The sequence below is a fragment of the Ceratotherium simum genome, chromosome 21 (genome assembly GCF_057802395.1).
Source record: "Ceratotherium simum simum isolate JZ-2026a chromosome 21, ASM5780239v1, whole genome shotgun sequence".
Classification (NCBI taxonomy): domain Eukaryota; kingdom Metazoa; phylum Chordata; class Mammalia; order Perissodactyla; family Rhinocerotidae; genus Ceratotherium; species Ceratotherium simum.
This window is the reverse complement of record NC_141920.1, coordinates 2,049,736-2,076,793: the sequence shown is the minus strand read 5'-3', so window position 1 is coordinate 2,076,793 and position 27,058 is coordinate 2,049,736. Positions and strand designations below refer to the sequence as shown.

Below are 27,058 nucleotides of genomic sequence, written 5' to 3'. Positions count from 1 at the left end.
ACCTGGCGGCCAGAGCAGGCTGCTTCCCTGACCGGGGGTCTTCTCCTCTGTAACGGAAGGGGCCAGCCTGGCCAGTGCACGGCCCCCTCTCCTCAGCTTTACAGACCAGAGGCTGAGCTGTCAGGAGCATCAAAACCCGCCAATAGAGAGCACCTGCTCCAGAACACTCTCCCTTCCCACAGCTTAAAACACTATTTAAAGGACAAACCAACACACCAACCCCACCACAGCTGATGGGGAGATTCTGGAAGCGCTTCATTACCGAAGGGGAAGCACACAGGCCACAGGGAGGCAGTGCAGCCTGGCGACCAGCGTGCAAACTCCGAGACTACGCTGGCTGAGACCAAGAGCAAGTTCTAGAAGCTCTCACACCTCGCTTGTCAATGCCTCATCAGTAAGAGGGTGTTGTGAGACCTACACAAATTAACACACGTGAACAGTAGGAACAGTGTCGGGGACTTGATGCTCACACGAGCGCTACCATCACAGTGCATGAGTGCACTTGCAGTAGACAGGCCCACACCCAAACTGTCCACACTACAGACTGTTCCTGCTTCAGAGATGCCTCACAATCAAATACTAATACGGTGATATTTTTAATTACGCTTCTCACATAGTGGGAAGCTTTTAAAAGTGCTGCTGGTGTTAAATTCCGTGTGGCTTTAAAGAAAAGGAACCCTGACCTACTCTGTGTTAGTAGTCAGAGAGAAAACACTTTCTTGACGAGAGTCTTCCACCCTAAACTCAACTCAGCGTGCAACATCCCAACTCGAGAGGCCTGATCTCGGTGTCACGGACACTGCCCAAGCCGCGGTCTCACCTGCACTCCGGGCGACCGCTGTAATGCTGTGGTGGGCTGTACCGTCGTCTGGGCCTGAGACACTTGCTTAATTATGGTCGTTGGGGTCACCTGCCGTGCAATAATAGGGGTCCCAGGTGCCTGAAAAATAGGTAAGAGTCATCTAAAAGGATCGACAAGTGAAAGTTAATTCCCCGCCACCCAGAGCACCCAAACATCAATCTTGAATACGGCACGAGTATACTCAAGTGTGCCTACCAGTTTACTCACAATTTTCAATGAAGCCACCTAATTCTAAACTTTTCTTACCAAAGTAATAAAAGTGTATGATCAAAATCTTTAGACTCCTTTAACAAAGTCTACCAAAAATGGTCTTTAAAGAATGCACATAGCTGGGAAATCAGTCCTTGTGCAGACTTCTTGTGATCCTGTTCACGACCACTAAGAAAGTGACGAAGGTAATAAGAAGCATGTGTCCCCTGGGTCTAAAGATGGGTCACAGTGCTACAGAAGAGGAAATAAAGGAGACAGTGGTCCAGGTGGCCCACTGACACCTTAACCCCGGATGGAAGGAGGGCTCAAGGCCTGAGCGAGGCGACACTGAAGTGGGTATGAAAGGAGACGGACAGCAAAAATGCTGGCAGTACTACCAACAGTTAAAGTGGAGCCGCAAATATCTCACATCTGCATCTCACTTAACAGAGCTCTGCAGACCCTGAAAACACTGTTCTGAGCTGTTTCAGATATTCCGTCAAGGGGCAGGGGGGTGCTTTGTGAGTCTCCTAGCACAGACATGCCCTCGGTCTACAGTGTAGGGGCATCAACTCCAGAGGGAATACAGCTGAAATCACAGGAGAAAGTTGTCAAGATCTTTCTTGTCTCCACTTTAGTTACTAACCAGCCAACTCGCTCAGAATAGCTGAGAATAGCTCAGAATTACAGCACCAGAGAGAAAGGCATCAGGAGACAGAGCAGAAGCAGGTAACGTGCTGACACGCACCCAAGTGGGAATGATGAGATGGACAAGAAACGCCGCGTGCTGGGGGAGGGGCATGTCCCGGGCACTCGGCTTCAAGAATCAGAACCGGTCCTCCCGCCACAATCTCAGGGGTCAGGGCGCTAACCCCTCAAGGCTTAGATATCCACGCATGGTGGGGGAGGCAGAGGGCACTATTTAACATAATCTTGTCAAGTTCTTGCACGCCTCCCTGATAACAATAGCTAACACTCAGTGCTTACTCTGCTCCACTACTCTCAGCACTTCAAATGTCTTAACTCGGCCCTCATAACAGCCCTATGAGGTATGTACTAGGTAGAATCTCCACTTTGCAGAAGAGGAAACTGAGGCACAGGGAGGTGAAGTCACAGGAGAGAAGGGAATGGGCCAGGATCCACAGTTTTGCTGTGCATGGACGTGGGGCCTGGCCCCTCAGAGCAGTGCAGTCCTTCACACCAACGTCAGTCACCCCGACGGTGGACAACAGGACGGTCCTCGAAAGCGGCACTGCCGCCCCCCTCAGCCCTCAAGGACGCCGGCTAGACTCCCCGAGGGTGGGCGTGGTGGGGTGAGGGCGTGCACTCACCTGGACGGTAGAGATCTGGACAGGAGGGGCGCTGGTGGGGGTTGCAGGGCGGGGTGCCATGGTGGTCTGAGGCTGGGCCTGGGCGTGGGCCTGGGCCTGCATCTGGGCCAAGGCCTGCTGAGGAATCATCAACAACTGCCCATTCTCACTCCGCACGAGGACCATACCTGGGGATAAAGGAGAGCTGGCGTCAGGAAATGTGCCCCACCCCAGAGAGCTGATGAAGGCACTGACCCTATCAGAGGGGAGCCCCACAGCTCTGAAAGGAGAAAAGGAGAAGTTGTAAAACATACAGTCACTGAACTCTAAACACATTGCCCGTAAAGATGGTACGCAGGATGAAAACACTGTAAAAGGTTTTTTTCGTGGAAGTCTAACAGCAATTGAGCCTCCCTTTGATAAATAAGCCAGGCAGCAAAGCTCCTGCATGCCACAGTCTGCCCCACGGCCACCCCACGCTGGCCCGGATGGCCATGTACCTACTTTCCAGATGAGGAGGCCGGGCGCAGGGACCTCGAGGGCCTGGCACAAGTCCCCACAGCCACGCGCTCTCCCCCACACAGGTTGCCGAGTGCTCACGCCACCCTGCATGTGGCCAAGTTCACCAGGAGACAGGTGTTGGGGAGAGGTCATGGCAGGGGCCTCGGACCTCAGACCTCAAGCAAGTCACTCCACCCCGACTCCCACTTCCATCTCTGGAGGTGGGCAGCTTGGCCTCTCGACCCCCTCTCTTCTCCTGTCCACATGGGCTGGCTGGGCCTAAGAGACACAGCACTCCTCACAGCCCTCCTGGATGCAGGGGCAGTGCTGTGCCCACGGGGACCTGGGACACCCACAGCACAGAGACACAAGGACAGGGACAGTCACTCACGCTTCACAGTGCTTGAGCTCAATCACGAAAGCAGATCCTGTCATCAGGTTTGGCATTCATCTTAGCTCAAAAACCAGCAACCAACTGTATCATGGATTCCATGAGAAACGGTAACTCAACTGTCTGACTTGACATTCCCTTCCCATAACAGAGTCAGTGACGGGGCTGCAGAGCAGGGCTATCAACACCACACCCGTCCTCAAGTGAGGCCTCAGCAGACGGCCCAGTGCCGCACGCACCGGCTGCAAACAGAGCGGACAAGAAACCAGCCATCGCCATACCCACGCTGGCCAAACCTCGGAGACACCCGGGCGTCTCCCTCGCTTGCAGCCTCTCCATCCTCCCCTCAAGGGGAGCTAAAAGCGGTACTCTCGAAAAAGAGAGAGCAAGCCTGCAAACCTCCTGCTGGCCATCACGACAGTCTCGTTAGGCTTTCCCTCCCAGACCAAACAGGAGTTGGAGCCGTCTGGGAAGTCTGAGACGTCTCTGAAGTGCTGGGTCCCAGCTCCTTCAACACCCATCACGACATCAAGAAATAACAGTGAGGCCTCCCCCCCGGGGTTTGCCTCTACAATTCTTCATCCAAAAGAACCACATTTATGCCCATTAAGAGAGCTTCCCTCCAAAACATCCCTTTTAAAATAAACCATGCTTAAAAAAAAAAAAACGGGGCCGGCCCAGCGGCGAAGCGGTTAAGTTCGCACGCTCCGCTTCGCAGCCCACAGTTCACAGGCTCAGATGCCAGACGCGCACTCACACACTGCTTATCAAGCCATGCTGTGGCGGCGTCCTATATAAAGCAGAGGAAGATGGGCACAGATGTTAGCCCAGGGCCAATCTTCCTCAGCAAAAAGAGGAGGATCGGCATAAGATGTTAGCTCAGGGCTGATCTTCCTCACCAAAAAAAAAAAGAAGAAAGAAAAAAAAAAGCCCAGCTGCTGCAAATAGCTCACTCTGCTGAAACCTCCAAAACCTTGGAGCTTGTTAACACAGACGAGAGAAAGGCCTGGAAGGCTCATCACTGAAAGGGATGTCAACACCCCGGCTAACAAGTGCACACAACACTCAGGAAAGGCTTGGCTGGCGAGGGGGCAGCTTGAGACGGCCATGCGACCACCAGAGTTGCGCAGCCACTCACCCAAGTCGACGCGTGTGCTGGGGACCCCAGAAGAGAAAGCTTGGTAAACACCTCCCGATGCCATCCTCTCAAACCCAGCTGTTCATCCATCACTCACTCACCCCCGCTCCTTCCTCTTAGGAATTCTGAGCCGCACAGTCAACGCAGCTGAGGAGCCAAGAGCCCACAAATGGCAGGGCAACGAGGTAAAGAAGGCTTCCACAGTACCTATGGCTCAAGATCCCAATTTCAAACTTGTTGATACATATACTCTAATTATCAGAAGCTTTTTTGCTTAAAAAATTACATCTATAGAAATTTAAAGGAATATCTAAATAATAAATATTGATGAAATAGAATTGTGGTTAAAATGCTAAAGAAGTAAAGGTGTAAGAAAGTAGATACTGTTCACCGTGCAATGTGCTGGTGGTGAGAACAACAGTGGGGGAAGGAATCAAAGTCTCGCCCAGAAGTGACTGTGTGACTTCAAGCAGGTTGCTTGACCGGGCTCAGCACTGCAGATATCTCCGAGCGGGCACAGAAGAGGACGAGCGAGAAAACTGACAGACACAGCTGGACATACGGGCAGCCAGGATGCTTTCCACATGACCAAGTGCTACAACGATGCCCCAACGACCGCGAACGGCCACGGGCCCCTCGGGCAGAGGGAAGTGTGTGCACATGGGGTAGGCGCTGTGTGGGGGGACGGTGTACTACAGCCACTGACTTGGACCAAAAGAGAAGTCGGACACACACGTGATAGCCGGTGGATAATCAGAACACCAACCGCTGCATCACATGCTGCATTTTAAGGACATTATCATGGTTCTGGATATTGTAAACTCTGGTTATAGTCACTCATTTCAAACAGATAAATAACTGTACAGCATCTATTCATGCAAAGGCAAAGAAACACAACTTTGTCTCAAAACGTAACTTAACGAATTTCAGATGAAAGGTCATGAAGAAGTAATCACCTGCAATACACGCAGCACCACGGCCTGGGGACGTCCATCCCACCCGGCCCCATCACTATGCCTCTGCGCACGCAAGGGGCGGCTCAAGGAAGGGGACCCACCTCACAGACAGGGCCACCGAGGCCGACGGTGAGTGATCTCTCCGAGAACACCCAGCAGCAGCTGCGTGGCATACCACAGCGCCTTCCCTCACAAATGCACCTAAAACCCACACCACCCACACACCCTGGCAGTTTCGTTTCAATGGTGACTGAGAGGAGGGCTATATATACTGGGCCATACTCATTCAGACCCTCCAATGAGGAAGGAGAAAGCCAAGCTTGCCACAGTAAACACAACTTCCATTTCAAAAGACCCTTCAGATTCACTGAATCTGGCCAATGTGGTCAATTCCAGGCCAAGAGGTCAATTCCCAAAGGCAGCTAACAAGAACGGCCAGGAGCCATGGACTTGGGCCTTGCCTCCTGATGCAGCCACCCTCCCGGCACCAGAGGCCCTCACCCCACAGCGCCACCCACTGCTCCCTCTGCCCTCGTCGTCTCCCCTGCCCTCCACTCAGGACACTCTGAAACCAAAAGCAGCCAACTGCACGAGCAACGATCATGATGCAGCTAGATCCAGCAGACAGAAACAACTTAGATTTTCGTTTCTAATAATTTTAATATCTTTCTTAGTACAGAAATAAGTGTTCATGATAGAAAACTTGAGAAATGCAGTGACATACAAGGAAAATAGAAATCTCCTGAAATCCTACCTGCTTTGGTTAATAGGGCTGAATGTCTCTTTCCACTCTCTATCCTATGTGCATACGTACAACATATGTGTTCTGATAACTGTAAGAAAATTGAGATCATTTTGTGATATTCAGTTTGCCATTTTCTTCTTTTCACTTCTTGTATCATAAGCATTTTCCACGTCATTAAACATTCTTCAAAAACATAATTTTCAGTGGCTACATAATATTTCATCCAAAATGTATTTATAATTTCCTTGTTGGTGAAGACTTAGGCTCTCTTCTATTCTTCGTTACTGTGAAAGCTCAGGTCTTAGAATCACGACGCGCAGTTCTAAGGCTGCGCCGATTGGCAGTGACTGAGCCTCCACGTGCTCCTTCATACAACCAGCCTGTCCGGGAGGCCGAGGAGCTTCCAGGGCGGGAAGTGGAGCGTGCAGCAGGCAGAGGCCCCCCCAGCTCTGTGGGGGACCACGTCCCTCACCTCAGCGCCAGCACCACCACTAGTTCTTGAAGACTGAATGGATCCTACCCGCACTCAAGCACCAGAGTTCAAGATAAACTCAAGTGCTCTTACAGTGCCATGGTTTTTCTAATCCCTCTCATACCAACATTTTTTACTATATTTTTAACCAAAATGTAGGTCAGCCAAAGCCACACTACAAATTAAACAGGCATTATTCGACTCGTCTGGGAACCTCCATCGGGAAGACATCACTTCCGAGAAAACGCTCTTCAGCACAACCTTCAGGAGTCGGCACCAGGGGCTGTGCACTGCGTCCCCCTGACCTCGCCTGTGACAGCCCTTCACACAAGCTTGTCCTTCCACCTTAGCTCAGAGGCTCCCCCGGCCTGGGAGGGCACCTCGTCCAGGAAAATGGCCCGGGCTGCAGGGACATGAGCAGGGAATGGCAGCCCAGGTCAGAGGGACCAGACCTCTGCCCTCACTCTCATCTCTGTGGGGGTCTCTAGTGCTATCACCTGTCAGACCTCACTGAGAGTCTGCCAAAACAGTACAAAAGGCAAACCTCCCCAGTTAGACATGTGCAAAATGAACCCAACCCCCAAACCCCAATGCTGACACTAAAGAAGCCGGAATCAAGAGAAGTAGAGAACACACCGCCAAGGCGCAGTCTGAAGTAGAGCTGGAGAACTCACACTGAGCACTGCACACTGTGCGGCGCCTCCCAACCGCTCAGAAGAGCTCGGAGAGGCTTTGAGGAGGACCGTCCGGTCGGACAGGGACCTGCTGGCCCCAGGCTGCAGCTGGCAGAAGGAGGAGGAGTGTGGACAGAGGAGGGTCCACGGGGCCAAGAGCCCAGGCGAACAGCGACTGGCCAAGGCGTGACACAGCCCTCCCGCCATACCACCTCCCCCCGCCTGCCCAGAGGCTCCCCTCCCCCAGGACAGGGTCCCCCAAGTCCTCCAACGGCAGTAGACTCCAGAAGATGCCAATACAGACACCAGTAAAGCTGATTTAAATTACGGCCTACATGTTCCTTTTATTCTCAGGGCTCTTAGTCTTTCATATTACCCCCCAAAAAGTGATGAAACCTGCAGAGCTGTGACTCCAGAAAAGCTGGCAGCGTTAAGACCTGTGAGTAAGGGGCTCCTGTGTCCTTCCGGCACCACACTCACCCTCCCTAAACCTACGGAGGGAGGGAACAGAGCGCACCGACTGTACCAGGCCGTGTCGCTGCCGTGGTGCCACCTTTGAAAGGACCCCGACTCACACAGGATTCATGCGCGATCCACCAGTGGTTCTCGGGTTTCCCTCCTTAAGAGCAGCAGGTCAGGGTCACGACCTTACCCCCTACTTTGAGGACACTTCTCCTCACTATCGCCCACAAAATGCACAACCCTGACCATCCTTTCTGGTAAACTCGCACTCTCGGCCCCTGATGTGCCACCAGACAGTGGTGCAGGACCCACCAGCAAGCACGGACACAACCTCGAGTGTGGAAAAGGGCCACCAGAATCTGGCGCACTTTTCTCCTGGAAGCCTTGTCCTATTTCTTCAAGCAGGCATCCGTGTTGTAACAGTACCCACATAGGGCAACCTGTTTACCACTATGCCAAATGTTTTCTTTTTCGTTTTTACAGGAGCCAATTTACGACTTAAAGCAAGAACAGCACAGGAGAAAATGCTGTTGCTGAAGTGCTGGGGGTGCTGACATTATTGCATTTCTGAATATTTAGCTAAAGATAAAGCTTTTGACCCAATATGTGGTCCAGCATCTGCAGCTCCCTGCACACCTCAGATGCTGTTGTAAAGTCATAAACTTTAATTCATCCTAGCATACGCTGAAAACTACAAAACACTGCTGAAGAAAATTAAGGAAGACCTAAATAAGTGACGAGATTTACCATCCCTTGCTCAAGGGTAAGGAAACTCAGTATCGTTAAGATGTCAACTCTCCCCAAATTGATCTGCAGATGTAATACAATCCATCTAAGTCTCGGCAGCTTTTTGTGTGGGAACAGACAAGCTGATTCTAAAAATCATATAGAAATGCAAACGTCCCAGAGTAGCCAAAACAACTATGAGAAACAACAAGGCCAGAGGGCCAACACTACCTGTTTCCAAGATGTACAAGAAAGCTACAGTAATCCAGATGGTGTAGTATTGGCCTAAAGGTAAACAAACAGATCAATGGAACAGAACAGAGTCCAGAAACAGGCCTGCACATACACAGACAGCTGATTTTCGGCAAAGGCATAGAGGCAATTCAGCGGGAAAAGGACAATCTTTCAACACGTGGGGGTGCGTGGGGGGTGTATAGGGGGTGTGTGGGCATCCACATACAGACTGTTGACTTGGATCCATACCTCACACCACACACCAGAATCAACTCAAAATGGATCCTACTAACTCATATGTGGAATATAAACCAACAAATGGACAGAGAAAACTGTATTGTGGTTACCAGGGGCAATGGGAGTAGGGGGTGGGCACAAGGGGTGAAGGGAGACATGTATATGGTGATGGACAAAACAAAAATGTACAACCAAAAATTTCACAATGTTATAAACTATTAAAACATCAATTAAAAAAAATGGATCCTAGACCTAAATTTAAGCCCTAAAACTCTAAAACTTCTGGAAGAAAAACACAGGAAAAAATCTTTGTGACCGTGGGTTAGGCAAAGGTATTCTAGATACAACACCAGAAACACAATCCATAAAAGAAGAAATTGATAAACTGGACCTCACCAAAATTAAAAACTTAAGCTCTTCAAAACACACTGCTGGGGGCTGGCCCCGTGGCTTAGCGGTTAAATGCACGCGTTCTGCTACTGGCGGCCCGGGTTCGGATCCCCGGCGTGCACCAACGCACCGCTTCTCCGGCCGTGCTGAGGCCGCATCCCACACACAGCAACTAGAAGGATATGCAACTATGACATACAACTATCTACTGGGGCTTTGGGGAAAAAAAAATGGAGGAGGATTGGCAATAGATGTTAGCTCAGAGCCAATCTTCCTCAGCAAAAAGAGGAGGATTAGCATGGATGTTAGCTCAGGGCTGATCTTCCTCACAAAAAAAAAAAAAAAACACACTGCTAAGAGAATGAAAAGACAAGCCACAGGATGGGAGAAAATCTCTGTAAGGCATATATCTAATAAAGGGCTTGTATCCAGAACATATACAGAATTCTCAAAACTCAATAATAAGAAAATAAACAACCTGATACAAAAAAATGGGCAACAGATTTGAATAGACACTTCACCAAAAAAGATATACAGATGGCAAATAAGTACATGAAAAGATGCTACATCATTAGTCATTAGAGGAATGCAAATTCAATCCACAGTGCGATCCCATTATACAACCCACTACATGGCTGAGGTAAAGACTGGCCACCTCTAACTGGAGTGTGCTGGAATTAGAGCTCTCAAATGCTGCTGGTGGGAACGTATTCTGCAGTTTCTTAAGAAGTTCAACACACCCCTGATCCTGCCTTCCACTCCTAGGCATACACCAAGAGAAAAGAAAGAATATACCCTCACAGAGACTTACACACGAGTTATTCATAGCAGCGTTATCTGTAAGAGCCCAAAACTGGAAACAACCTGAAAGTACACGATTAGATGGAAGGTCAAACGATTTCTGATACGTCCATACAACGGAAAAGTAATTACAGGTGAGAAGGAATGAGCTACTGACACACGCAACAACCTCGACGAATCTCCCATCACAACAGAGTGTTCTTCTGGAAACCCTCCTGCCACAAAGCTTTCGGTGGCGTCCCACAGTTCCCGGGGTAAAGCCATCCTCCCTATGGTGGCCTCCAAGCCCAGCAGGGCAGCCCCCACCTCTTCCTGCAGTCTCACCTCGCAGCATATAGAAGCTAGCCACAGACCCTGTTGCCCGCCACAGGGCCCCCACCTAGAACATTCCTTCTTTCCCAGTCGCCTCCTAACCCCACTCATCGTCCGGAGCTAGCTCAAGCCCCGCGTCCTCAGGAGAACCTGCCCGGCCCTCCCTGGGCAAGCCAGCCTCTCTCTAGCTCTGCCGCAGCATTTGTCCCGGATGCAATTGCCCCTAACGTCTGTCTCCCCTCTCCACGTGAGCTGCCTGGGGGCAGCACTGTGACAGGTGGCCCGCAAACGTCGGCACGAAGGAACAAGTCCAAGAGCAGGTCAGGGAGCCCACAACATGTCAGCGTGCGGGCACGCCCTGTGCCCGCCCCAGGCCCTCAATTCCCCACACGCTGCATTTCTCCTCCTGCAGACCACAAAACCCTTATTCCCAGAACTGTCTTCGTCTCCGTGTCTTCAGAGCAGGATAAAACGTATTCGGCCAATAAATAATTTTCTGCATTGGTTTACTAAAAAACCACTAATCTCACTTTACAAACATCTAAGTCACAGATTCATTAAACACTGACTATCTGCCATGCCCTGGGCCTACGACGGTGGGCACAGCATTATCCTACTGACACAAGAGAGAAGCAGTGGTCAGGAAACACCTGCCCTGGCCCCTCACTCCTGCTGGTGAGCTGCTTCCCCTCGCCTGCACCCTGGCATTCCAAGTGATGGGAACGGGCTCCTAAAGAGAGCCTGCAAGGACACTCTCCTCCGGCAGGGACCGTGGCATCTTCCAAGTTGTCAAACCTCACGGTGGGTTTCGGAGCTGTGTCACTGTCGCTCCTTCTTCATGAAGTAAGCACAGGCCCTGCCCACATGCGGGGTTCCCTGCGCTCCATTCCTGCAGTCGGGGCTCCCCGAGGCACGGGATAGAGGACTGGACCCCAGGCCCTGGACTCCTGAACAGGGCCTGCTCTGGCCTCCCGCACGTGCTAAGTGGAGAACGCTCAGAGCGACAGGCAGCGGACGGAGCCACGCAGTTCTCACTGCCAGCTGCACAGGTGGTTATAGCCCTCGTCCCACCAGGGCTGCTCTGGGCCCCAATATGCCCTTTAAGTACAAGTTAACTTTAAATGACTAACATACTTCGGTAAGATTAAGAAATTATTAACATATGAATGTATTTACATGTAATACGCAATTTGTGTGTGTGTGCGCACATTTCTGTTAAGCCAGCCTAGACTGGAAGTAGACCCCTGTCATGAACTCTCACCTAAACCTGCTGACATCCACCCACAGACATCTTTCCCCATGGTGAGCTGCACATCTAAGACATGGAAGCCACACAGCCCTTTGCCTAATGACTCCAACAGTGTAACACAGGTACAGGCTCATACCTCTAAACACCAACCTCACATCAGCTACAGATTAAACAGCTTTGATAAAACTGTCAGGAATAGGGGAATCTAGGGGAGAGTACTTAGGTGTTCACTGTGTTAGTCTTCTAAGTCTGAAATTTTTCAAAATAAAAACTGGAGGTGGAAAATGCTTTGCTATCTAGAGATGCAAATCTAGGTGAAATGAGCTTGGTTTGTGGGGAGGGCAGGGAGGGCGAGGGCAAAGTAAACAGATGTGTTCCTAGCAACCCTAACGCACCCAGGAGCTTGGTTGGGCACGAGCCCCCAGTAGCAGGCATCCTGCTATCTTCACCCAACAGACACACACGTTCTCAGTCAGTTCCCACGCACCCACTCCTGGCCTCCAGGCACGGACAGTCTAGTAGAGAACACAGACATAAAACAGATGACCGACAGGGGCCAGGGGCCGGCCCAGGGGCTAGACAAGAGGGGAGAACAGAGTGCTGTGGGGTACAATCACATAAAGGTGAGGTGGGTGCGCAGGCAGAGGGCAGAGCAGGACAATCCAGGAAAGGCAAATGTGACAGCACACAGGGGAGGCCTCGGGGCCACCAGGCCAAGCACCAAGGAGCTGCTAGGAAACTCACGCCACACCTGCAAGAGCAAGGAGAGAGCAGCCTGTGCGCCAGTCAGCGTGTCAACAGCCAGAGTTTCAAGGCCCTTCAACTGAACAGATGTAGTAAATGGCATTAAGGTCACAGATGTTACATCATCCAAAAACTACAGAGCATAGCTTTTTTACATAAAAGTCTAATATTAACTTAGATTTACGGTGTACATAGACACAAAATTTAAAATAGCCCTGAAATGCTAAAGTGATTGTCCAGTCATTTAATAATACCTAGTAATAAAAACTCCCCCGCCTAGCACTGTGCCTTATGACCTTTTCTTAAAAATCGCCGTTCCGTGGCCCATTGGTGCCCCGGCTCCGTGAGGGGTGGTCTGGATTGAGCCTTCCTCTGGCACGAGCACTGGGAGCCACTCCTAACGCTCCGCTGTCACCTCAGTAGGCGTGGGCATGGCCATCTTAGTGGAAAATTAGTCAATAGCATAGCTGTCTTGTTATCTGATGTTCAGAGAAGAGAAAATTAATTCAAACCACACCCCTCAGGCCAGGTGCACACAAGACACGTCAGGGTGAGGGTGATGGCCAGGGAAGTAGAATCAGTGGCCAGGGCTGCGCCCACCAGGGCGGACAAAAGGAGCTGATTTCTTGTGCCGCCAACGCTTTCGAATGCTACAGATGAGAAAAAATACCAGAGATGTGGGACTAAAACAAAAAACCAAAAAGCCCTCTCACAGCCAGATCCCTCCCATCTTTCTCTGGCCTTCAAGTCGGCCTCGCGCCCCACATCTGGCAAACCGTACACTGGTTCAGGGTCAGAGCAGAAAACGGCCTGAGGCTCAGGACCCGACGCATGACTGCTAAACCTCTCACTCGACTCGGCGACTTTCCAGGTCTTGATGAAACTTAGGACAGCAGTGTGTCCTCTTGAACTCCTCAGACGCTGAGTTTAGTACTCACTAATGTGTGCACACGCACCCATGCACACAGGCGCACACCCTGGCAGAACTGGTCCCCACAGGATGGGCTGGAAAATGAGAATGAGAATGGGGCGGAGGCGGGGGGGGGGGGTCTTTCCTTACATCAAACATGTCCATACAGGTTGAAATTTTGTAATGGACAGGTTTAGAGTTTCTGAATTTCTGAAAACAAAATTTTGCCCAAAAATTTCACTAAGTTGCCAGTAACCAGAACCGCCTTCCTACTTTAAAAATTGGTCAAAAAAACGTATCAAGCAATTCCCAAAAGCAACACAAAGGGCCAGCAACAGCAAAGACACCCAACCTTACTAGCAGGCAGGAGTCTCGACGAGGTGACGGTTTCTACCCACCAGACAAGCGCAAGGTTAGCTCATTTCTGTCATCCACCCTGCACAGAGTGGGGGCAGGGCACACTTCTGGGAGGGTCTTTTTTGGCAGCACCAATGTGGTCACGCGTCCCTTGACCCAGTGATTGCAGTTCTGGGTCTCTGTGCAGTGGGACACTCGCCCAGCAGTGGACGGGGAGGCCAACTGGCCGCGTCCACACCACTGACACCACGCACCAGCAAAAAGAATGCAGTCCACCTGTGTGCTGGCGGGGACGCGTGTCCCTGATGTGAAAGACAACTGCAAAACAACACACATGACCAACTTATGTAAAAGTTAGATGTGCGTGCTGAGTTACGTACTTATGAGATGAAAAAATAGGATCAAGATACACCTAAGGGTGTTTACATCCCAGCAGAAGATGCATCCTGGGACACTATTTACAGTTCCTTAAATTAGCATTAGAAACACTTTGTCACTTAAACGAAATCACAAAAAGAAAAACAGTGCCAACAAGTTCTGAGTGACAGCATGTCAGGAAGGTTACAGTCCACAGGCCCCGCAGCCCCTCAAACCTCTGGGGTCATTTCCTCCTCCCTCCTCCCCAAGGTCCACCACCAAGGGGTGCCACCTGCGTGGCCCAAGACTGCCAGGGCTGCCCCGTGGCCCAGGTACTGTCCCTGTCTCTGTCCCTGTGGCTGCAGGCACTGTCCCGTTACAGTCACCATGGCCTGGTGCTCTCTCACACGGACGGACCCGTCAAGCCGAGGTGCTCTCTCCCGTAGAGGTCTGCCCACCCTGGTCCTGGACACTCCATCCTGCCGCGTGTGGCCCAGGGTGGCTGGGGCCTTGCACTTAACGGACTCTTAATGAACAGCAAAAGGACGGTCTAAGTGGCCCCACTTTGCAAATGCAGGGCTCCGTGGCTCTTCATCCACCTTGCTGCTTTTCTGGAAGATGCAGGGAAAACACTGCCCCAGAAAAGACGCGGCTGGCTCCCCAGCCAACAGGTACGATGGAGGACAGGGTCCCTCTGATGAGAGCCAGGCTCTCCACTCCAACCTCACAGCCGCACAGCCCTGGCCTGGAGCTGCACCGGGCCCCACACTCACATGGGGCAGCCTCCCTTCACTTCTTGGTATCCGCGCATCTGCCTGAGCACACTTGGCCTGATGCCCTCGTCCCTGCTTGTAAAGGTGCAGCAACAGGAAACAACTTCTGTGACCTCCGGCAGGTTTCTCTCCGCATCTTTTGGTGGAAGACCTCTGCTGAGAACGCCTCAGGCCCTGACACCACTCCTGCCTTCTCTTCCGTCCTTACTTTAACTCTCCAACATCGGTTTCTCTTTTTCTCTCATCTTCAAAATCCCTGAAATCCAAGGGCCTCAGAGGCTTCCCTGCGCTCCTTCTCCGGGAGCCCTGGACCCACAGCCAAGGTGGGCTTCCAAACCCCCACCCTCCTGGCACCAAAGCCGGTGGCCCAGACTCTGCAAATCATCTACCAGGGCGGCCCTCCAGTGAGGACAGCCAGCGCACGGTCTGGGCTTCGGGAAACCTCCCTTCAGCTCTCCTGGACTCTGAGCACAACGCCCGAGGCACATTTAACTCTTGTTCTTGCATCCAAAATTCTAAATGTTCTGCACTAACAGAGCACTTTTATCCAAGCATGATTTTAACGCGTTCTCTCTCATTTGCAGATTCGGCATTCCACTCAGACAATAATACTCTGGTGTCCCTTTGCCTGGACTGGCAGAAGCTCCATTCCCAATTTGTGTCCATCCCACCCCCCAGCAACTGAACAGATGCCCAGTGGGCACTCTGCTCTCGACCTCGGCTCCATCTTATCCTCCCTTTATCTTCCCTTTCCCCTGACTTTCTCTTAATCTTCTCTTCTCCTATTATGAGCATTTTTGTTATTCACCCTAACTAAGTTCTTTCTAGATTAAGAGTGTGTATAAATAAACAAAAGAAGAATAAACAAGCAAACACTCCTACCAAAACCTCAGGAAGGCAGCCTGGAAGCAGGTGCCTGAAGAATGCACCGCTCTCCACAAAGCCACATCGTGTCCAGTGAGCTCTGGAAACCGGACAGGTGGATCAGCAGGAACACCAAGGCAGAGAATGCACAGGACGCTCTGGAGGAATGTCCTGGACTTTTTCAAGATCAGTAAGCACAGACAAAAGAACTCTCCCTTTCAGTTATCCATAACGGCATTCTCCTCAGCAACCTCTGCTTCCTTGGATGGGTCAGGATCATCTTCTCTAATCTAAACCCCAGTCCGTCCAGACTGAGACAAACATCTCTGCCCTCTCACGCGTTCCCCCGGCTAGTAAGCCAGCATTTAGCCAAAGAGGCAGAAAAGAGGGACTAATCTGAAAGCGTCAAAGGCAAGAAGAGCGGCTCGCTGCAGCAGAAAGGGGCTGTCCATGCCACAGAAGGATAAGGCTCCAGAGGCCGGGCGAGAGGCCCGTCCAGGGCCTGGGTCCACAGCAGCTAACCTCAGAGCGCTCTTCTTGTTCTGAAAATGTTTTCAACAGTGCTAACCCTGTGCGAGATTTTAAGGAAACTGAGGTCAGGTAGCAGATGCTATGCACCCTATGTGATTCACAGCAAAACTTCAGCTCTCTGGCAACCTCACTTATCACCACACCCCTGAGAGGAAGAAGCAAAACAAGAGACTTTGAGCAGCCGAACCACATTCACTCATTCCTTCAGTCAGTCAGTAAACACGCCCTGAGGACCTACTATGTGCCAGGCACAACAAAGACCAGAAACACACACCAACACTGCACCGTCTCCTGGAGCTTCTTACACAGTGGGGAAGGCAGGCACTAGCCCACAAGCCCCCGTATCCAACCAGTGCCACGACCAACCAGTGCCACGACCAACCAGTGCTACGACCAATCAATGCTACTGGTCGCATACCTGCCATCCGCACTATGAAGGAGAGCTGCTCAGCACTGTAAGAGCACGCACTTCCTCACCTAATCTGAGGGGCCTGACTGGTTTCCCACATGAAGCGACACACAATGGACACGGGAAGGAAGAGAGGGGCTCGGCTGTCGGGAGGGGTGAAGGAGGACGTCCCACATTCCAGCAGGGTGGGCAAGGACACACTGAGGAGCCAGCTGGAAAGAGCAAAGGGGACCCAGAGGGCTAGGTCCAAGCAAAGGAGAGAGAGGCCGCAGGAGAGAGGCCCTGTGGCCACAGGCGGGAGGGGGCGTGGCACCAGGCAGCAGGTTTGAGCACTCAGGGAGGGGAAGCTGGGGGGCTCTGCACTGATGGCTTTTGTGCTCTCCAGGAATTACGGGGGTGCAGCAGAGGCCAGAGAACAACCAAGCGGGCATGCGGCGGGAGAAGGAGCAGACAGTGACACCGTTCAGTTGTAAATAACATGAAGGTAAGTCCCACAGTTGCAGAAAAAGCATTTGATAAACTCAACATCCACTCATGACTAAAAAATAAATATCCCTTGCCAAAAAAAGAAAACAACTTAAGAAAATTAGGAACGGGAAGGAACTTCCTTAACCTGGTGAAAAGAATCTACAAACCATCATCTTCAAGGGTAAATTAGAGGTATTTCCTCTGAAATCAGGAATGATTCAAGGATGTCAGTCATCACCCCTTCTACCCAACACCATATCACAGATCCCAGCAAGCCCAATCAACTAGAGGACAGGTGAGGCTGTGGCAGCATAAGGATGCAAATGAAATAAAATTGTCATTAATGGCATAGAACAAGATTCTCTACATATAACACCCAAAAAATCTGCACACACATTTTTTAATGAAAGAGTTAGACAAGACTGTTAGACATAAAATCAACATCCAAAATTCAATTGCAATTCAACACACCATCAACATAGAATCAGGAAATGTAATTTAAAAAAACTACAATTTACAATAGCAGTAATAAACTTAAGACTGTCCCAGAATGAATCTAACAAAATATGTGCAAGACATATATGGAAAAATATATATAAAACTTGACTGAAAGTTATTACAGAAGATCTAAATAGAGTGACATGCCACATTCATGGATAGGTAGATACTGTATTGTAGATATCAATTCTCCCCAAACTGACCCACAGATCAGTACAATTCCAATCAAAATAACCTACAGGGATTTCCATGGGCCTCAAAAAGTCAATTCTAAAACTTATAAGCAAGGTCAAAATATCAAGACTAGCACAGACAATTCTCAGGAAGAACAAGTAGGTATCGGCCCCAGAAGATACCAAGAGACAGCACTAAGCTATCTGTTTATGGTGCTGATGAAAAGACAGACGAGGAAGACAAGACAAAACTACCAGGGGGCAGAAGTAGACCCTACATAATATAAAACTTGAAATATTAAAGAGGGGACATGCAGATCAGTGAGGTAAGAAGGACCATTCAAATAAATGGTGCCAGGAAAACTGTTTATCCAAACGAGAGAAAAACAAAAATGCAACTCTAATACACCATACACAAGTCCAATTCCAGGAGAATTAAAGACAGAAAAGTGGAAGCAAATCCTAAAATTTTAGAAGAAAATACAAGAGAATATCTCTGTGACCTTGGGGTTTAAAAGAACTTCTTAAACACGACACTAAAAGGTGTTTACCATAAAGAAAAAGATAGATAAATTCAACTACATTAAAATCAAGAACTCCCGGGGCCGGCCCCATGGCCTAGTGGTTAAAGTTCCATGTGCTTCACTTCGGCAGCCCGGGTTCACGGGTTCAGATCCTGGGTGCGGACCTAGATCACTTGTCAGCCATGCTGTGGCAGGTGTCCCACGTACTAAATAGAGAAAGATTAGTACAGATGTTAGCTCAGGCCTAATCTTCCTCAAGCAAAAAAAAAAAAAAGAGGATTGGTAGTGGATGTTAGCTCAGGGTGAATCTTCCTCAGCAAAAAAAAAAAAAGGAGGGGCTGGCCTGGTGGCATAGCAGTTAAGTGCGCGCGCACTCTGCTGTGGCGGCCCCGGGTTCGGATCCCAGATGCCCACCAAGGCATCGCTTGTCAGGCCATGCTTTGGCGGCATCCCACATAAAGTGGAGGAAGATCGGCACGGATGTTAGCTCAGGGCCAGTCTTCCTCAGCAAAAAGAGGAGGATTGGCAGATGTTAGCTCAGGGCTGATCTTCCTCACACACACACAAAAAAGGAAAATCAAGGACTCCCGTTCATCAGAAGATACCATAAAGAAAGAGAAAAGACAGCCATAAACTGGAAGACGATACTGGGCATGTATATTACCTATAAAAGAATCATAATCAGAAGATAGAAAGAATTCCTACAAATTAATAAGAGACAATTGAAAAGAAAACTGGGCAAAAAGACATAGACACTTCACTTCAGAAGGATACCCACAGGCAGCGGTAAGCATACAAAATGATGTCAAATTCCTCAATATTAAAGGAAAAGGAAATGCAAACTAAAACAACTCTGTGATAGCATTTCATACTAGATTTGAAGAACCGAAAATGCTGACAACACCAAGTGCTGTCAGAGATGTAAACAACGGAGCTCTGTTTGTAGGCAGGTAAACTGCAGCCCCAGAATCACCCATGTATCAAGGCCAGACGGTGATGCTGCAAGACAAGACGACGACGGGCCAACAGCCCTCATGAATTCACACAAAACTTCGTCAAATCAAAAGCAACAGTATACAAAAGCATAATACAGGGGCCAGCCTCGTGGTACAGTGGATAAGTGCGCACACTCTGCTTCAGCGGCCCAGGGTTCGCAAGTTCAGATCCCAGGTGCACACTGACGCACCGCTTGTCAAGCCATGCTGTGGCGGCGTTCCATATAAAGTAGAGGAAGATGGGCACAGATGTTAGCTCAGGGCCAATCTTCCTCAGCAAAAAGAGGAGGATTGGCATCAGATGTTAGCTCAGGGCTGATCTTCCTCACAAAAAAATAAATATAAATAAATAAAAATAAAAGCATAATACATCATGACCAAGTGGGTTTTATCTAGGCATAAACCATGACTTAACATTCAAAAGTAAATCAACATAACTCACCATATTATCAAACTAAAAAAAAAAACAAACCACAGGAGCATCTCAATACATGAAGAAAGGCATTAGACAAAATTAAACATCCATCCATAACAAAAATTCTCACCCAACTAGAAAGAAATAGAAAGGAATGCCTCAATCTAATACAAGGCATCTATGAAAATCCTACAGCTGATATCATACATTTAATGGAAAAAGTCCGAATGCAATCCTCCCAAGATCAGAAATAAGGCAAAAATGTCCCTTCTCATTGCTTCTATTCAACATTATACTGGAGGTTCCAGCCGGTGCAATATAGGAAGAACAAAAAATAAAAGGTACACAGATCAGAAAGGAAGAAGTAAACCTCTCTTTATTGCAGACAATAGGGTTGTCTGCCTAGAAAACCCCAAGAAATCTACAAAATTGCTACAAGAACTAATATATGAGTTATTAAGCAAGGTCACAGGATATAAGGTCAATACTTAAAAAGTGACTGTATTTCTAAATACTAGCAACGAATAATTGGATATTGCAATTTTAAAAATATGAATAAAGATATATTTAACAAAACATGTTAAGAACATAAACACTGAAAACTATAAAACAATCCCGAGAGAAATTTTGAAAGACTTAAATAAACAGAGAGGTATACCATGTTCATGGATCAGAAGACACTACTGTTAAGATGTCAACTGTCTTAAGTCTGATTAACACATTCAACACAATTCCAGGCAAGATACCCAAAGACTTTTTTGCAGAAACTGACAAGCTGATTCTAAAACTTACATGGAAATGCAAAGGGCCCGAACAGCCCCAAACATTTTTGAAAAAACACAGCGCTTAGAGGATTCATGCTCCCTGGGTTCAAGACCTACCATAATGGCACCACACTAATTGAGCAGTGCTGTGTTCCTAAGGACAGACATACAGATGGATGGGACAGAATACAGGCCAGAAACAAAGTCCACGCATACATGGTCAGCTGATTTCAATAAAAGTGGCAGGATAATTCAACAGAGAAGGGAAGATCCTTTCAACAAATGAGCCTGGAACAATTGGATATTCTACGGGGGAAAAGATAAATCTCAAGCCCCTACCTTACAACTATCCCAAAATTAACTTGAATTGGATTGGCTAAGAGCTAAAACCATAAAAATTCTAGAAGAACACACGAGAGAAAATCCTTGTGCCTTGGGTTAGGCAAAAATTTCTTATACATATTTCTTTAAAATATTTTAAATATTTGAAAAATTTATTTGATAAGACACAACATGAATTCTGAAAGAAAGAAACTGATAAACAGAACTTCATTAAAATTGAAAACTTGCTCTTTGCAATACACTGTTAGTTAAATGAAAAGGCAAACAGAGACTAAGAGAAAATATTTATAAAACAATTCTATCTGATAAAGGACTTATATCTAGAATATATTTTTTAAACTCTTACCAAATCAATAATAACAAAATGAACAACCTAATTAAAAAACACAGGCACAAGATTTGAATAGACAATTCACAAAAGATATGCAAATGCAAAGAAGCACATGAAAAGATGCTCAACATCATTAGTCATTAGAGAAATGCAAATTTAAAACCACAATAGGATAGCAATACACACCACGAAAATGACTAAAATTAAAAAGACTGACCATATTAACTTTCGGCAAGGATTTGAAACAACCATCACACACTGCTGGTGGGAATGCAAAACAGTACAGCCACTTTGGAAAACAGCTTGGCAGTTTAAAAAGTTAAATATTCACTTACCATACCCAACAATCCCACTCCTACGTATCTGCCCAAGAGAAATGAAAACTTATGTCCATACAAAGACTTACATGGAATGTTTACAGAAGTATTATTCATAATAGTCAAAAGCTGGAAACAACCCAAATATCCACCAACTGGTAACTAGATAAATAAAATGCAGTATATGCATAGCATGGAATACTTCTCTACAACGAAAAGGAATGAACTACTGACACATGCAGCACCTTGGATAAATCTCAAAAGTATTCTGCCAAGTGAAGAAGCCAGACATAAAAGACTACTATTACATAATTTCATTTATATAAAATTCTAGAAAAGGCAAAATCATAGTGACAGAGCAGATAAGTGGTTGCCCGAGGATGGGAAGGAGGGGCTAACCAAGGGGCAAGAGGAATATTTTTAGAGGCTCTGGGACTATTCTATATCTTGATTGTGGTGACAGTTACATGATTTATGTGTCTGTTAAAACTCAGAACTATACACTAAAAAGAGTAAACTTTACTATATGTAAACTAAGCCTCAATAAATGGGACTTTAAAAATAAACACAGTGAGGTACCACTGCACACCCACTACAACGGTTAAAATGAAAAAGCTTGACCATGCCGCGTGCTGGCACAGCCATGGAGCAGCAGGAACTCTCATGCACTGCTGGACGAAGAGCAAACTCGCACAACCAGTTAGGACAACAGTCTGGCGGTTTCTGATGAGCCTGAACCTACACTTTCCATATGACTCAGCAATTCCACTCCTAACGTTTACCCAGGACTAAAGAATGTCCACACATATGTCCACGAAGCCTTGTACACTAACATCCACAGAAGCTTCAGTCATCAGAGCCAAAAACGGGAAACAATCCAACTGTCCACCCACGGTAAATGGATTAATCCACTGTATGTGCCCAAACCTGCAATGCTGTCTGCATAAAAAAATACATGAGTGATACACACAACACACTGAGTGAAGAAAGCCAGACACAATCATAATGTATGACTCCAGCTACACAAAACTATAGAAAAGCAAACAGGGCCAGCCCTGTGGCCTAGTGGTTAAGTTCAGTGCGCTCCACTTTGGCAGCCCGGGTTTGGTTTCCAGGCATGGACCTACACCTCTCATCAGTGGCCATGCCGTGGCAGTGACCCACATACAAAATAGAGGAAGACAGGCACAGACAGCAGCTCAGGGCGCATCTTCCTCAAGCAAAAGAGGAAGATCAGCAACAGATGGTAGCTCAGGGCCAACCTTCCTCAGTGAAAAAAAAATTTTTTAAAAGCAGGGGCCAACCTGGTGGCGTGGTGGTGAAGTGCACACACTCCGCTTCGGCGACCCGGGGTTTGCAAGCTCGGATCCCGGGCGCGGACCTACGCACCACTTGTCAAGCCATGCTGTGGCAGGCATCCCACATATAAAGTAGAGGAAGATGGGCATGGATGTTAGCCCAGGGACAATCTTCTTCAGCAAAAAGAGGAGTATTGGCAACAGATGTTAGCTTAGGGCTAATCTTCCTCACAAAAAATAAAAAATAAAAAAGCCAACAAAACTACAGTCAGAAAGCAAGCAGAACGTTCACCTGGGCGCCGGCACACTGACAGCAAGGGGCACAAGAGGCCTCCTGGGGGTGAATGGAACATGCCGCGTCTTGATGGTGATGGTGGACAGACAGGTGTATACACTTCTCAAAACTCAATCTGTGCACTCAAAATGGATACCTTTGATTGTACGTAAATTATGCACCCCCCTCAAAAAAAAAGAATTTTATGCATGCTGAACTATATTTAAAGGAGAGCCCCCTCAAACCCTCAGATACCATGGACTTGGCTTACGTGTCATCCCAGGAAGCTGAGTCACCCCATGCCAAGCACACAGCAGACTGGATGGAACTACACCAGGCCTTCACCTCCAGGAGGAAAGAACTGCCCCCAGACTGCCCACCACCACCAGCCCCAACACTCCCAGGCATAGCTGACTTATGCTGAGGAGGTGCTCTTCACCACGGTAAAGAAAAATGGGAGGCCGGCCCCGTGGCTTAGTGGTTAAGTGCGCGTGCTCCGCTGCTGGCGGCCCGGGTTCGGATCCCGGGCGCACACCGACACACTGCTTCTCCAGCCACGCTGAGGCTGCGTCCCACATACAGCAACTAGAAGGATGTGCAACTATGACATACAACTATCTACTGGGGCTTTGGGGGAAAAATAAATAAATAAAATTATTAAAAAAAAAAAAAAAAGAAAAGTGGGATGTCTTTCTGAGTGATTGCCTTCCAAAAGTATTTTTTAAGTTTTAGTGCTTGAATTATGCAAGAAGGTGTCACTATTAAAAGTAATTTCTTCTCTGAATGTACTAGATAAAAAATTTAGTTTTGCAATTAAAACAAAATGCCACCAGAAAATGATCTCCAGGTTATACCATTAAGAAAAAAAATCAAGATCTAATCAGTGTATACACGTTTGGTGTGAGAAAAGAAGGAAAAAGAATGTGTATGTGTATGTACCTGCTTATCTTCACAAAAAGAAATACTGAAAGAATGGCCCAGAAACTAATGAGAATAAAAATTTTAAATTATCTTTAGGGGAGGGGAAGAGAGGGAATAGAGATGAAAGTGCCTCTAAAACATTTGGCTTTTGTACCACAGAAGTGTTCCACACATTTGAAATACAAAATTAAAATAAAAAACAGACACAAGTTGAAAACAAACCAAAACAAATAAAGCAAAATGGTTTATCAAACTGGTAACATACAGAAAAGAGAATTATTTCAATGGAGTTTGAACATACAAAGAACTGCAAAGAAACCTTAAACTTTAGTTTTATTGTTATAATTTTGAAACTATTTTTAAGTATATGGCATATTTTTAAGTATACGGCCGGATAAGCCAAGTAAATAAATACGTTTATATTATCAGGATCCAAGATTTTCTGTGCAAGAGAGATACAAATATAATTTCAAAGAATTTAGTGGGAACCTGCTCTGTTAGAAATCTGAATTGGAAATACCGACCTGAGCTCCCCCGGATCTGGGATGTATCTCCTGGCTCCCTTCAAGCACAGATCCAGAAGCAGCACATGTCCTGGCAGCCCCAGCCCCAGCCCCAGCCCTGAGTTTCTCCAGAGCCCTTTTCCTCTAAAGACCACTCCCAGGCTCCTTGGGAAAAGCCTGCCTGCAGGCCTGGGCCAGGGAGAACACAGGACATGCAGAGACCTCTCACAGACGACCAGGACAGAGCCAAGGGCCGTCTCCCCAACACCAAGCCCTCCACGGCCTCCAGAGCACAGAGATGTGAGGTGACGAGAAAAGAGGCCACCTCCAGAAACCTCGCATTGTTGACTCGCCTTATGATACCAGAAAATTAACCCTAGGTACAGTAAATACTAAGAGGAAGGACACTCAGAATATGCAGGCGAGGGCACAGGTGAACATCTGGGTCAGCTCAGGCAGGGAGCCAGCCCACCCACACAGGCAGGAAGAGAGATGGCAAGACCACCTGGGCAAAGTGCAAGCCCACTGCGACACCACGCTCACACCCACCACCCGCCATGCCCACACCCACCACAGCTCACACCCACCACGCTCACACCCACCACCCACCATGCTCACACCCACCACCCACCATGCCCACACCCACCACAGCTCACACCCACCACAGCTCACACCCACCAGCCACCATGCCCACACCCACCACAGCTCACACCCACCACCCACCATGCCCACACCCACCACAGCTCACACCCACCACGCTCACACCCACCACCCACCATGCCCACACCCACCACCCACCATGCCCACACCCACCACAGCTCACACCCACCACGCTCACACCCACCACCCACCATGCCCACACCCACCACAGCTCACACCCACCATCCACCATGTTCACACCCACCACGTCCACCCCACCACAGCTGGCACCCATCACGACAGGCCTGCTGCCTCTTCAGTGCCTTCAACCACTCTCCGCATTGGCTGCTCCCAACATGCAGGTACAACCTGCTGTCTAGAAAGTTCTTCTGCCAGCACTCCTGGGGCTCACTGTCCTGCCCCTCCTTGGAGAGGCCTCCCTGACCACCCCATCTAATTTGCACCCTGTTCTGCTCTACACCTTATCCTGCCTCACTGTCTTTGTGGAAGTGAACACGGTTAGACATAGAATGTATGTGTGTGTTTGAGCTTTGTGGAACAGGCACGCTCTCCCCTTTCAGCAGTACCCCAATCCCACATAACGGTGCCTGAGACATGGCTGCCACTCGATAAGTACTGAAGAATGAACAAAAGACTGCTAACTTAGCCACATATCCACTAAAATCCTATTTACCATAGAGTAGTTAAGGACCCGGGAAATTTTAGAAATCAGGAAACCAAGCATCAGAGATAATTATAATCATCTCCTGGTGACAAGAATATAGATTATTATTCATTTCTTTCCTATACTCTTTTGTCTTTATCAAATTTTCTATGATGAGCATGTATTACTAACTTGCAAAGAACACAACCATTTAAAAACCAGATGTTACTTTGTTTGTAAGTACAAACTATGTAAGCTATACCTTATAATGGCCACTGCTGAAGCAGGCAGGCCCCAAGGAGGACTCGACAGATCTGTGGAGTTAAATGCACAGCCAGGTCCGGACAGACTCTCGACTCTCTCTAATGAAGACAGATGGATGCTACTGCTTGAACAAAGCAAGCTAGAACTGACTCAGGTGGACCCACGGTCCCCAGCACATCACTGCTCACACAGGCCCCCTGGGGCGGCAGTAACCTCTTTCTCACAGGCGCAACTGGTACACTTCTCCTAATCTCATGAAAGACACCCAAACGCTCTATTTCAAAAATAAGAAAAGCGAGATTAAGTAGCCAGTATCAGATCTAACAAGCAATTAATGAAGCTGTTTCAAACAAGCCCCCAAAAGCCAGTCCCAACTTCTTGTTCTGTCAGATTCTGGTTTCGAGAGACGGCAGACACTGGTATTTTATACAAATAAATGAAAACACAAATTGTTAACTCCAACTACAGCTAACTACCTTTCTTTCTCCTGAAACATTATGCAAAACCAAGCCAGGAAGAAAAGGAGGTACCCTGAACTTTTTTTGTACAGCTTCAATGAAATACAGTTTACAAAGAATAAAAGTTACCTGTTTTAAGTGTACAATCTGATGTGCTTGGGCAAATGTATACAGTTGTGTAATCACTACCACAATCAAGATTTAAAACATTTCCATCAACTTAAAAAGTGCCCTGACGCCACAATGCAATCATTCCCCGTCCTGGGAACCACTGTTGTTACAGCTTAGCCTTTGCTAGAATGTCATCTAAATGGAATCATACAATAGATGGTCTTCTGCATCTGGCTTCTCGCACTTGGCAGAGTATTTTTAGAGCCCTCCACATTGTAACAGGTGTCAGTACTCCATTCCTCTGTATCACTGAGTAGTAGTCCACTGTAGAGATGGCCCACATTCCACGTACATTCACCACCTGACAGACATTTAAGTTATTTCCAGTTCAGGCTATTATAAATAAAGCTGCTGAGAACGTTCTCAACAAGCCTCATGTGGACACGTCTCACTTCTCTGAGAGTGGGCTGCTGGGCACCGCAATTACACCTTGCACGTTTTAAGC

At 48.1% G+C, this 27,058-nt stretch overlaps 1 protein-coding gene across 3 annotated transcripts in view; it reads right to left on the bottom strand.

Moving 5' to 3' along the window:
- Positions 1 to 27,058, bottom strand: part of TAF4 (TATA-box binding protein associated factor 4) — a 79,838-nt gene that overhangs the window by 31,368 nt on the left and 21,412 nt on the right. For all 3 annotated transcript variants that reach the window (XR_015555542.1, XM_087445044.1, XM_014787541.2), the window contains 2 exons: positions 2,383 to 2,549; positions 821 to 940 (listed from right to left, as the gene is read on the bottom strand). Coding sequence is in view for 2 of the 3 variants with exons in the window: in XM_087445044.1 (XP_087301170.1) it covers positions 821 to 940; positions 2,383 to 2,549 (287 nt within the window). In the remaining variant the exon portion in view is untranslated. The remainder of the gene's footprint in view (positions 1 to 820; positions 941 to 2,382; positions 2,550 to 27,058) is intronic.